Genomic DNA, 12,149 nt, shown 5'->3' on the forward strand with positions numbered 1-12,149 from the left:
GACCACCGAAGGCCCAGCGTGGGGGCTCCCCACTACTGGCACCAGCTGCGGAGTCCACGGCAGAGGAGCCATCGCTCGGCTCGCACCCAGGGCCCACGGCTCCTTCCCCGGGGGCACTGAGCTCTGCGGACACCGACCGGGCAGGTGTGAGGGGGGGCCCCGGCCCGACCAGGCCCACAGGCCTGACCGGGCCCCGGGGTGGACCGAGCCCCGGTGCCCGGGGAAGCCACCAGCCTCACCTGCTCGGCACCGTAGGCCGTGGCGAACTGGACAAACTCCTCCACACGCACGAAGCCGTCGCCGTCGCGGTCCAGGGCATCGAAGACAGGCCGGAGGCGCGGCTCCTCCTCCGGCCGGGCCGGGGGCTCCACGGGCTCCTCCAGGGCCGGGCAGCCCCCCCGCTCCGGCGGGGACCACGGCGGCGGCCCCGGGGCGGGCTCGGCGGCCTCAGGTGCCCAGAAGACCGGCTCTAGCTCCAGCTCCAGCTCCGGCTCCGGCTCCGGCCCGTCCTGCCGCGGCCCCCGGGGGAGCGGGGGCTCGGGCACGGCCGCCGGCGGATGCGGCTCCATTTTCACCGGCGGCGCTCAGCGCCCGCCGCCGCCCGCCCCGCCGCTGCCCGGCGGCCATGCCCCGCGGCCATCACCCCCTCACATCACGGCCGCCCGGCGGGGCGGTGCCGGTACCGGTGCGGCGATGCCAGTGCAGTGCCGGCGGTAGCTCCGCCCGCACTCGGGCACACGGCTTTGTGCGAGGCGGCGTCGGCCCCGCCCGCCGCGCTCGCACCGGGGGCGGCCCCGCCCCACCCGCGACTGGCGGCTCCGAGCGCCGGGGTGACGCGGTTCCTCCCCGCAACCGGGAGTGGGAGGAGGCGGCGGTGCCGAGAAACAACCCCGCCCGCCCGCCCGCGCCGCCGCTCCGGGGCAGCCCGCGCGAACCGCCGGACCCAGCGCGGTGGCCGCCGCAGTAGCCGGGGCGGTGACGTCAGTCGTCTGCCCGTGCGCCCTCACGCCCACCCCGACGCGGCGCGAGGCCGTGGGAAGGCCCCGCCCCGCCTGGCGCGCGGCTGGAGGGATAAGGGCCACGCGGTGCGCGAGCACGTTCCGCCCGCGCCCGCCTCCGGGTCGTGGGGGACACCGGGACCACCGCACCCCGGGGGGAGCGTGCACCATGCAACCCACCCGCTGCCCCCCAGCCCCGCACTGCCCGTGTCAGCCGCCCCGTGCACCCCGCCCCCGGGCTTGGCCCGAGCTGAGCCTGTGGGAGGGACCTCGTGTCATTAGACAGTCCCCAGCCCGCTCGGACATGCTGAACCGAGGCCCACTTAAAGAGGGATGCAGAAGCCTGGACCAAGCAAACCTCCCACAGGCCCTCTCCAGGAGGAAATACTTGTGTTGTCTGGGAAGAGGGATAGTGTGGCTGGAGGCAAATCTTAGGAGAGTCCTGGGCAAAGTGTCCAGACCCCAGGGCAAGCACCACATCCCTGTGCCCGCTGAAGGGATCAGCGTGTCCCTCCCACCAAATCCCTCAGCGCTTCCCTGTCACCTCTGCTGAGGGACCCAATGGCTGCTGGAACCCTCTCCCCAGAGCCAGGTCCTCAAAGACCGCCTGTATGGGGTGACAGTGTCCAACAGCCACCGAAGACTGGGACTGTACAAGGTGGTTTTTCAGCCTCCCTCAGGGCACAATTCGGGCCACCAGGATCAGTCAGCACCACAGGGCACAGGCACTGGCTTTGCTCGTGTAGCAGTGATCTATACATGGGTGCTCTGACCAAACACATGACTTGCCTCCTAGAGCTCTTCCTGTTGCCACCACCAGCTCAATAGAGGACAAGGAGCACCAGCAAACCTTCCCGAGGGCCCAGCAGTCAGAGGCCGCAGGATCAACCCAGACAAACAGATGAGAAGCATCACAGCTCAGGGTGGATGTTCTTTATTTGGGGCCTGGAGGAAGGAGCAAAACCTGGCAAGTCTACAATCAAGTAGGAAAGACAATCAAGTAGAAAAACAAGCTTTATGGAATTCAGGATAAGCTTAAAGAATGCCGACAGCAGCAGGAGGCCACAGCACACGAGCAAGGGGTGTGTGTGTGCCCCTGAGGTGCTGGCACCAGGGGCATGTTTGGCTCTGGCAGCCCAGCGCAGAGCTGGTGTGGCCCCTGCATCAGTCAGCTCAGAAAGGACTGAATTTCAGTAGCCCTTGATTCACCCTCAGCTGTAGTGTCTGTATGAAGAAAGGAGACAGCACGAGACTGACAGACTGGGGGGCAGACAGACAACTGGACATTCCAGGCTCCCAACAGATACAGTACTATAGCGTACAGAGCCAGCTCTGGTGGGCTCCAACCTCACACCACCTCTACTCCCAGAAGGACACCCAGCTAAATCTGCTCTGGGGACTGCTGCCCCTTTAGGAACCCCCCAGAGGGGACAGGGCCATTTCCCCCGCCAGTGGCCAGCTTGGTTCTTGTTTCCCCCCACCCCGAGAGCTGCCAGTTCCTGTTGCCAAGCCAGAGCTGCCCCCAAAATGCTGATCTCAGCCCAGGACAGGCCGAACTACTCTCCCCTCCCAAAAAGGAGCTGCTGCTGGGGCTCTTGGGCAGCTCCCAGGGTGAAATGGGGAAGAGAGGAGGAAGAGGACAGGTAACCATGGGCAGCACTGCCAGGGACTTGGGAAAGGCCAGGAGAGCAAATCAGAGGAGACACAAATGGACAGTGAACGTCACAGCCTGCATACCCCACACTGTCCCTGCACCCTCTGCCATGTCACCTCAGAAGAAAGTAACAGCACAGAACAGGGGTGGCCTTGCTCCCCACCCAGCACTCTAGCACTTCCTCCCCGAGGCAGAATCAGTGTAACTACCAGTCACCAGCAGCAACTATCGGCTATGACACTGTGAAACGTCACCCCAAGATGTCCCAGAACAGCAGCACTCCATCTTGTTTCTGTCCATCGGTCAGTCTCGGGCTGTCCATCATTGATTTTTGTTTGCTCCTGCAGCCCAGAAATCTGCAAGACAGCAGGGAGTGGGTACAGAGTTCTGCCCAGGCCTGCTGGGCTGGGGGGCGCTGCCAGGCAGGGGGCGAGGGGAAGAAGGGAAACCCCTCTCCTAGAAAGCCCCAGTAACCAGGCGTCAGCTCCCATCCCACCTCTGCAGAATCCTGCATACAGTTCAGCTGCAACACAAGACACATCGCAGTATCTCATGCAAGGAAGAAAAGAGAGGCAGAAGCTGTCAGGACCCCTGTGCCCAGTCCTGCTGATGAGGCACAATAGAGGGGAATGATGTCGCTTCAGGGGACACTCGGAAGTGTCCAGACATGGACCCTCCAGCAGGAACAACAAGAGATACCACATAAACCCCAGGCTTAGAGGAAAAACCCAGCAATTTCTTCTGCCTCTCCCAAGTAATCCCTAGAACCATCCATGAAGACTAAAAAGATGCTCCCCATGTTGCTCAGTGCCTGCTCTGATAACAGCACAGGGGAAGACCCTGCTCCACCTTCCCAAAAAACAGAGGAAGGCTTGAAAAAAGTGCTTTCTTGTCAAGACCCGGGCTGGCTACCCTCACCCAGAAACCCTGACACCCACCATCTGTCCCCTCTGCCCCAACACAGGAGGGGCAGAGCCTAGTGCTGGTACCAGATGACCAAGGCACTTGAAGAAGGCTGACACGAGCCCTGCTTTATTTCCACAGAGCGGGAAATGCACGTCACCTAGAGTTTAGCAGAGGATGAAGCAATACCCAGCAAGGCGGGAAAGTTGTTGGCAGAGGTCAGCCAGATCCCACCATCCACGACCAAGGTGGTTCCCGTCACATAGGAGGAGAGGGGGCTCGCCAGGTACAGCGTGCTGTGGGCGATCTCCGTCTTGTTCCCTGCACGCTGGAGGGGGATCATGTCGAACTGGCCTCCTTCCTCAGCAAACTTCCCACCTAAGTGGTGGAAGAAAGAGTGAGGTAGGACCATGGACCTCCTGTCCACCACCACTGCCTGCCAGACACGGCAGCACTGCTTGCGCAGGGCTTGCTGAGAGCCCCAGGGAACCTGGAGGAGATCCTGGCACAGCCCTGGGGACAGCCCAGAGGAAGAGGCTTCAGATGAGGGTTAAATGAGGGGAGCTCAAGCCCAGCAGTGGGGTTTGTACCACAACACTGAGTTCAAGACAAGACCTCAGAGATCTTTCCCAGCCTCCATGGATGAACGCACATGCCACTGATGGACTGCAAGAGCTGCACCATCAGGCATGGCAGGTGGTCAGGCTGAGCTTTGTGAGAACACAATACATCATGGTGTCAAAGAGCATAAAAAGCTGCCATTCAGCAGAAAAATCAGTGCCCCGCAAGGTACCAAGGACACGGGAAGGGCTGCTCCCCCAAAGAGACGTGCAGCTGGGTCACGGGACAGCCATGCCCAACAACAACGGCCCCAACTGCATCACACGCCCCACAGGCTGCATGGCACTGGTGGTCCATCACAGCCTCCACCCAAAGAGATGCCAGCAAGCCACCACTGAGCAGAGACAGGAGCTCCAGGTTGCCTCACCCAGCCGCCGGTAGCCCTCGGTGCCTGTAATGGGGCCTGGCGCCAAGCTGTTCACTCGGATGTTATTGGGTCCCCACTCCACAGCAAGATGACGGGTCATGGCATCTAGGAAGGGATTACAACGGGAATGAGAAATGGAGAGCAGAGCCACTCCAGTAACTTCTGTAGGGGGCAAAAAGCCACAGGAGACTGGACAAGAATAAAGGGCCCAGTAAAAGCAAGCCTGGGGGAGAGAAGGGCCTCAGCCCAAACCTATAACCACACCAGTTTACATTCACCTCTCCCATTCCAATATTCGGGAAGAACCAGCCTCCTTACTGATTCTCACACAGAGCCCCAGCAAGGAGTGTTTAGGTACCTATGGCAGCCTTAGCAGAACCAGCATGCACCTGGAGGGCCTGCCCTCGGTAGCTCAGGGTTGCTGTGATGTTAACGATGACCCCGCCGTGGTCCTGGGGAAGGAAAGAAGATGCGGTGTTAGGCAGCAAGTAGCACTAAGGTTCGCATAGGAGAGTGATGGGACAAGAGAGCTGGGCTCACCCATGGGCACTGCCACCTCTGCAGTAACCCATCACCAAGGCAGCACTGCCCACCCAGCCTCACCAAACTAAGGCAGCCAGCAGGGCCACTCCAGTGAGGTGGGAGATGCAGGGGACAAGCAAAGGCCAAGGGAAAGGAGAGGAGCTGGAAAAGGAGCAGCGGATCACAGCTTCCCGCAGGCAGGTGGCAGAGCATGGAAAGGTGCCACAAAAGTCAAAGCCCCATGGCTGGGTACAGGCAGGATTCCTGGTTCCTGTGCAGGGGCTGTCATTCCTGAGGTGGAATGGACTGGATCTGAGCAGGGTGGTGGCAGAGGCCCAGCAGCCTGGCCCTTGCTACATGGGTTCTGTGCTCCCTTCTGTCCTTCAAACTTCCCTGAATTTCTCAGGAGCAAAGTGTGGCTTGTTTGACACTAACCTCCTGCCTACCAGGAGCCTTTCCAGCAAGTCTTCTGGCTCTCGTTCCACTTACCCGGAAATATTTCTCAAAGAGGACTTTGGAGGTGTTGAAGGTGCCAATGGTATCAATATCTATCACAGTCTTGAAGGCATTGAAGGACAGGGCGCTGGCTGGGCACAGAAAGTTTCCTGCAGCACCTGAAGAACAAGCAGCCAGGAGCAGAGTCAGATGGGGCCAGGAGAGATCAGGCAGGTTCAGTGCACTTCTGCAAGAGGGAAGGCGAGTGATACCATCTGGGTAGACTGGAGAGCATGGGGATAGACAACTTGTGGCTCTGGGTGCCCAGTAGCACAGCCAGCCTGAGGGCAGGAGGGTGCTGGTGCAGTGGGAGCAGGGATATCCACACCTAGGCAAGCAGGGATGGCCACGTATCATGAGCAGGTCTCTGCTTCCTCGGAGCCCGTCTCCTCTGTACTCCCAGGGGCTGTCCAGATGCTCCCAGACCAAAGCAGCATAAGCCAAATGTACCAAATCTTCGCCCTGCCCACCCCAGCAGCTCACCATTAATGAGGATGTCAATCCGCTTGAACTCTTTCAGTGCCTCATCCACCGCTGCCTCAATGGTTTGGGGCTGCCTGACATCTAGGGACAGAGGGAGGCACTGCTGGCCTGTGGCTGCCACCAGCTTTTTAGAGGCCTACAAAATAACAGAGGTGAGGTTCTTGCTGAGGCTCTGCCCTTCAGTGAGGGTTAGACCCAGACCTTGTAACAGGAGAGGAAGAAGTCAGGCAGCAGCCCCGTCCAAAATACTGTGGGCATGGAAGAGACCTGCCTAAACACAGATGGCTTCAGCCTGGCAGCAGGTAAAGCCCTGGGGTAGCCAGAGAAAGCTCCTGCATGTCATGTCCCAGCCGCACAACAGACTGACCCTGAGGCCTCACCAGGCGCAGTTATCTCCGTGGCCTGTCATTGACATATCCCCAGCAGCATCTCTGCAGGGCAAGTACAAAGGTTGGACCCAAACAAGGCATTTTTGACATGAGCCCAGGCACAGTTAACCTTTAGATCCAAAAATGTCAGTAGGCAAAAGGACAAATGCAGAACAGCAATTGCCAGGGTCACTGCCTGTGAGGCAGAGCCGGCCAGCTCTGCGGCTCAGTGCCTGCCACAAACCAGCCCCGCGGTGCTCATTAAGAACATGACTCTCCCCAGCGAATTAAGCATAGGGGTTGCACAAATTCTGCAACAACCCTGCACAACACCCAGCAACACTCCTGCTCGGGCTCATTGGGCCCTTCCAGGCTTTGAGCCCCAACTAGTACACACCAAGTGTCAAGAGCATGGGCAAGCAGCCCCTGTGTGCTCAGAAGACACCAGCCCCTTAGGAACAAAAAGCCACTGAGCTTTGCGGCTTGTTTTCTGGTACGTGATCATGAAGAAATGTGAAATGACAGCGCTAACCACCTCCAGGCAGCTGGGTCATGCCAGCTCACTCCCAAGTGCCGATTTTGATCATTATTACATTTCAGTGAAGGCCCCACATAGCTACCGCAAAGCGCTCTCACAGTCACTTTTGGCTTGAGACCGCAGCACAAGCCACAGTGAGGAATGGAAACTGTGATCAGCCAAACCCCAGCCCCGGGTCAGACACGTGGGGGTGGGTGCTTGCTCAGCCCAACCATCCACAGGGTAGCTACAGCCCAGTAGAGCTTCCCAGCCCTGCATCCTCCAGATGCAATATAAATGAGATTTGGGGGATCAGAGTACGTCCCCCAGCCCAGGTAACCCTTGGACAAAGAGGACTTGCCCTACTCGAGGCTGAGATTCAGGTTGGACCTTGGGCTCTGCCACTTCCCTGCTGACAAACCTTCCCCACAGTTTGTTTTGCTCTGTCTCATCAACAAAAAGGTGATATGATACCTAGAACAGAAGCTCCCAAAGCTGATGGGGGAAGGTATGTCCATAATTAATTGAGCTCTACTGCAAGGTGCAGTAGGTACAGCTTATCCTAACCCCACACCTGTCCTGCCCATCACTGCTGGCGCTGGAGTGCTCAGAGCTGGCGGAAGACAAGGCAGCACTGGTGAGGCACTCCTGCTGCACTATTCCCAGGGCTCCCAGCTTTGCCCAAAGAAGAGGAGAGAAGGAATTCTAGGTGTTCACAGCTCTCCCTTCTGCTTGCCTCTCCCGCTGGAGCCCACAGACTCACCTCTGACACTCGTTGCAGGTTCCGGCTTGCGATGACTGTCCGGCAGCCGTGCCTGCAAAGAAGACGCTGATGAGAATGACCACACGGCACCAGCTCCTCTCAGTCATCTCAGCCCTCTGGGGATTACCAGGAGTTTGGTTGGTGAGCAGCAGGAGGTAGCACAACATCCTTGGAGGAGTGCTGCTCTTCCAAGCCCACAGGACTCACGAAGGGGCAGAGTTCTGGCCGGGGCCCCGGAGACCCGTCCCAGCGCTGTGCCGGGGCAGCGCCAGCCTCCCACACCCCCAGTCTGCAGGGCTGCCCGCACCTCCTGTTCACAGCTCTCCTAAGGGCTCTGTTACCCCCAAATTCACACTCCAGCTCTTCCAGGCCGCATTACCACAGCCGCCCCAGGAGAAGCGGAGCTTTTCCCGCTCTGTCCCACCGGCGCCCCAGGAGGCCCAAGACCCCGCGGGCACCGCCGCCAACCGCAGCCCCGCCGCGCTCCCCCACCTCATGAAGATCTCGGCGATGCGGAAGCCGATGCCCGAGCCGCCGCCGGTGATGAACGCCACCTGCCCCCTGGGGGACAAAAGGACAGTCAGAGGCGAGCGCCGAGCAAGGCGGGCAGGAGAGGCCGCACACCCCAGGCCGCGGCCCCGCACCCAGCGGCCCGAGCTGAGGCCCCGAGGCGGGCCGGAGCCCTCAGCGCCCCGGCACTCACGCCAGGATGTCGGGGCTGAAGAGGTGGCGGTACTCGCGGAGGCACTCATCGCCGTCCACGTCCGGCGCCGGCCGGGATGCTGCTGCCGCCTCCGCCATGGGGGCCTCACCGCAGAGCACGCCGGGACAGCGCCGCCGCAGAGCACGCCGGGAGATGTAGTCCTCGCCGGGAAACGGCCCGTCCCGCGCATGCGCAGGCGTCTGCAGGCGTTGCCTGGCAACGGCGCATGGCTGGAGCGGCGTCCCATGGCGCCCCCCAGTGTCCCCAGGGGCACACTGGTGTGCCGGTGACAGCCCGGCGACACCGCCGGCCCTCCCAACGATATCCCAGTGCTCCCTGGAGCCCCTCGGACGCCCCTTGCCAGCCCAGACCCACCCTGGGCTCTTCCAGGGACCTGCAGAGCCTCCTGCTGCCCCCGGGGACAGCCCAGTGACCCCCAGAGCTGCCCAGTATCACCGCAGTGCCCCCTGACGACACACAAGCACTTCACAGGGACATCTCTGTCTCCCAGAGCTGCCCAGTACCGCCCCAGTGGCCCCCAGGACAGCGCAGTGCCTCCCAGTACTCTGGCGACATTCCAGTGCCTCCCAGAGATTCCCATTACCAGCCCAGGGCTGTGCTAGTCCCTCCCAGAACCTCCCAGTGTCACCGCAGTGCCTCCTGGGGACATCTAACCACTTCACAGGGACAACCCCGAGCCTCCCAGAGCTTGCCGGTACCACCCCAGCGCCCCCCAGGGACAGCCCAGTGTCCCCCAGTACCATCCTAATGCCCCCCAAAGACATCCCAGCCCTTCACAGTGACATCCCAGTGCCTGTCTGACCTTCCCGGTTCCTCCCCAGAGCTTCTCAGTACTGTCCCACGGCCACCCAGTGACATCCCAGTTCCTCCCAGAGCTTTCCAGTACCACCCCAGGGATACGCCAGTGCCTCCCAGAGCTTCCCAGTATCCCCGCAGTGAGCTCTGGGACATCCCAGCATCGTTCCAGTGCCCCCAGTACCATCCCAGTGCCCCCTGGTGGCCCCATGGCTGCCTGACAGTGTCCAAGGGAGGGGACCGGAGCTGTGACTGGAGGCACGGGGTTTATTGAGGGGCTGGGGGTCCTGCCCGGGGTGGGGGGGTCGGTGCGGCCAGGGCTGCCCTACGGCCCCCAGGTGTAGTCCCGGTCTCCGCTCTCCCAGGCCACCAGCTCGTTCCGCTGGAACCAGAAGCCAATCTCCCGCTGGGCCGTCTCCACTGAGTCACTGGCGTGGACCACGTTCCTGCACAGGGATGGGGACGGTGCCGTGGCCATGGGGTCCCACCGCCAGCCCTGCCACCTGCCCCGCACCCCTACCTGCTGACGTGCATGCTGAAGTCTCCCCGGATGGTGCCTGCCGCCGCCACCGCTGAGTCCGTATCCCCCACCATGGCCCGTGTGGACCTGACCACGTTGTAGCCCTCCCACACCTGTGGGACAGGGGACACCTGAGCCCCCTGGATCCTCCCCGGGACCCCCAAAACCCCTGTCGCAGCCCCTCACCATGGCCACCAGTGGCCCTGAGGTCATGTAGGCGAGGAGCGCTGGGTAGAAGGGCTTCTGCCGCAGCTGCTGGTAGTGCTTGTCCAGGAGACCCTGGTCTGCCTGATGGCAGTACAGGGTGACAGTGGGGACACCTGGCCAGTGCCCCCCGCTGGCACTGCCTCACGGCACCCCTGAGCCAGCTGCAGGGCGCGGGGAGCTGGGTCCCTAGCGGGGACAGGTGACAGCTCGGTGGGGATGGGTACCTGGAGCAGCTTCATGGCCACCAGCTTGAAGCCACGCCGCTCAAAGCGCTGGATGACGTTCCCCACCAGCCGCCGCTGCACCGCGTCCGGCTTCACCAGTACCAGTGTCTTCTCCTGCAGCTCTGGCGGGGCTGCACGGGGACAGGGGGACCAGTGTCACTGCCAGGCATGGCACACAGGTCACCACCAGACATAGAACATGGGCATGGTTTGTGGCATCAGGACCGCACACTGCGCCTGGGGCACCACGTGTCACTGCTCAGTTTCAGCAGGCAGTGGCTGCTGTGGGGTGATCCTGTCCCCATCCCTGTCCCCATCCCAGGGCTGTATCCCCCTGGCCGAGCTGTGCCTTGCAGACTGGGAGGGTCCTGCGGGAGACCCAGGGGACACATTGCAAAGCCCAGGTAGGTGCTGGGAACACATCTGTGGCTGGGAAACACCCTTTAACAAGCTGGTTCTGGTTTCAGCTGCCGTGTCCTGGTGTTGGGGTTGCAGGAGCCAGCCCATGTGCCATCACTCCTGCCCGGGCTCAAGTGCTTCCCCCTGCCTGGAGGCAGCGGGGCACCAGCCTTGGCACAAAGCAGGGCTCTGGTCGCAGCCCTCCGCTGGCGGAGAGCAGAATGGATACTGTGAGATGGCAGGGTCCAGTCACTGTCACCCGTGGACTGCGGCACAGCAGGGTCCAGCCTCACCATCACCCACGGCGCTGTGGGACAGCAGGGACCAGCATCACCATCACCCCCTCAGCCCTGACACTGGCCCTGCTGGAGCCACGCCGGCTGGAGGGGACAGAAGGCCCCAGGGGACAGCATGTCCTGTCCGCCAGAGGAACAGGACAGGAAGGAGGGAAAGGGAGAGGGAGAGAGGCCACCAAGCCGGGACATTCCCTGCCAGCCCCAGGCTTCAGGATCCTGCCCTGGGCTGTGAGGCCAGGCCCCAGTGCCGGTGGGGACAGACCCCACGATGTCACCCACTCTTCTGGGTGTTGCTGGACGTGACCAGGCTTCACACAGCTCCCGCCCTGGGGATGGCACAGGGGTTGTCCCATCCCGGCCCTAGGGACACAAAACCCCTCAGATCCACAGGACAGTGCCAGAGAAGCCACCAGCTCCAGCCTCTGCCCCATCATGGTGCATGGGAAGGGGCAGGAGACTGCGGCACTGACCCACACTGCAAAGAAGTGAAAGGCCCCATAAGCTGGACACCCCCTCTGAAGGGCTGCCCCTTGAGCAGAGGGACAGGGCACTGGGGGGCCAGGGCGACTAGGAGGGGATGGGGCAGTGGGCACTGCAGGGACACACTGGGGACAGGAGCCCCAGGGGGCACGATGGGCAGGGGACTGAGGCAGGACGGGGATGGGGACCGGGTTCACAGAGGCAGGATGAGGACAGGATAGGATGCTCAGGAGCAGGACAGGGATTGGGATGGGGTCCCCAAGGGCAGGATGGGTATGGGGAGAGGGTCCTCCAGGGCAGGACAGGGATGGGGACCGGGCCCCCAGGGCAGGATGAGGATGGGAACAGGGTCCCCAGGGGCAGGATGGGGAAGGGACTGAGGGCAGGACAAGGGTGGGGACAGGGTGCCCGGGAACCAGATGGGGAAGGGGCCGGGGGCCAGGACGGGGCCGTGTCTCACCGGAGCCGTAGCAGCGGGGCCCGTGGGGGAGGCTCAGGCCCGGCTGCCCCCGCAGCAGGCTCCGGGCCAGGCAGCGCCCCAGGGAGCCCATGGCGGGGCCGGCGGGTCGGACCTGGCCGCGGCGGGGCTCGGCCGCCCCGCGGAGGCTTTAAGAGCCCGGCCGAGCCCGGGGATGGGTCAGCTTTCCGTCCCTCCCCTTAAAGCAGCCGCCGGGACCGGGCGGCCACCGCGCCTGCACGGAGCATCCCGGTACAGGGCATCCCCGGCACGGAGCATCCCCGGTACAGAACAGTACGGAGCATCTCCGGCACGGAGCGTCCTCGGTACGGAACAACCTTCTCCTTTGGAGCATC

The 12,149-nt window shown here is 62.3% G+C and overlaps 3 protein-coding genes across 5 annotated transcripts in view; all 3 read right to left on the bottom strand.

Moving 5' to 3' along the window:
- The window catches only part of RAB11FIP3 (RAB11 family interacting protein 3), a 72,448-nt gene extending 71,574 nt beyond the window's left edge, over positions 1–874 (bottom strand). For both annotated transcript variants that reach the window (XM_082064971.1, XM_082064970.1), the window contains exon 1: positions 240–874. In XM_082064971.1, the coding sequence (XP_081921097.1) occupies positions 240–569 (330 nt within the window). In that variant the 5' untranslated portion in view covers positions 570–874. The remainder of the gene's footprint in view (positions 1–239) is intronic.
- Positions 875–1,916: 1,042 nt separating this feature from the next.
- Positions 1,917–8,541, bottom strand: DECR2 (2,4-dienoyl-CoA reductase 2). Of its 2 annotated transcripts, none has more exons than XM_082064257.1 (9): positions 8,395–8,541; positions 8,184–8,252; positions 7,692–7,743; positions 6,044–6,179; positions 5,555–5,679; positions 4,902–4,995; positions 4,544–4,648; positions 3,745–3,933; positions 1,917–3,008 (listed from the first exon to the last, which is right to left on the bottom strand). In XM_082064257.1, exons 1-9 carry the CDS (start codon positions 8,490–8,492, stop codon positions 2,974–2,976), a joined length of 903 nt encoding a protein of 300 aa, XP_081920383.1. In that variant the 5' UTR covers positions 8,493–8,541; the 3' UTR covers positions 1,917–2,973. The 2 variants fall into 2 exon arrangements, with proteins under 2 accessions (XP_081920383.1, XP_081920382.1); XM_082064256.1 differs by having other exon boundaries at positions 3,716–3,933; positions 8,395–8,519.
- A 937-nt stretch (positions 8,542–9,478) lies between these two features.
- On the bottom strand, positions 9,479–11,932 carry NME4 (NME/NM23 nucleoside diphosphate kinase 4). Its single transcript, XM_082064261.1, has 5 exons — positions 11,797–11,932; positions 10,162–10,292; positions 9,917–10,018; positions 9,731–9,843; positions 9,479–9,656 (listed from the first exon to the last, which is right to left on the bottom strand). Exons 1-5 carry the CDS (start codon positions 11,885–11,887, stop codon positions 9,536–9,538), a joined length of 558 nt encoding a protein of 185 aa, XP_081920387.1. The 5' UTR covers positions 11,888–11,932; the 3' UTR covers positions 9,479–9,535.
- Positions 11,933–12,149: the final 217 nt, after the last annotated feature.

The sequence above is a fragment of the Streptopelia decaocto genome (assembly GCF_964273445.1).
Source record: "Streptopelia decaocto genome assembly, chromosome: 13".
NCBI lineage: Eukaryota > Metazoa > Chordata > Aves > Columbiformes > Columbidae > Streptopelia > Streptopelia decaocto.

Excerpts from the sequence above, each read along its gene's own strand:
- NME4 (XM_082064261.1), bottom strand. The coding sequence starts at position 11,887 with ATGGGCTCCCTGGGGCGCTGCCTGGCCCGGAGCCTGCTGCGGGGGCAG. Across the intron at positions 10,019-10,161 it reads TGGCCATGAAGCTGCTCCAG|GCAGACCAGGGTCTCCTGGA; the intron begins GTACCCATCCCC and ends TACTGCCATCAG. Across the intron at positions 9,657-9,730 it reads TTCAGCATGCACGTCAGCAG|GAACGTGGTCCACGCCAGTG; the intron begins GTAGGGGTGCGG and ends ATCCCTGTGCAG.
- DECR2 (XM_082064257.1), bottom strand. The coding sequence starts at position 8,492 with ATGGCGGAGGCGGCAGCAGCATCCCGGCCGGCGCCGGACGTGGACGGC. Across the intron at positions 4,649-4,901 it reads TTCTGCTAAGGCTGCCATAG|ATGCCATGACCCGTCATCTT; the intron begins GTACCTAAACAC and ends ATCCCTTCCTAG. Across the intron at positions 3,009-3,744 it reads CAACTTTCCCGCCTTGCTGG|ATTTCTGGGCTGCAGGAGCA; the intron begins GTATTGCTTCAT and ends GCTGTCTTGCAG.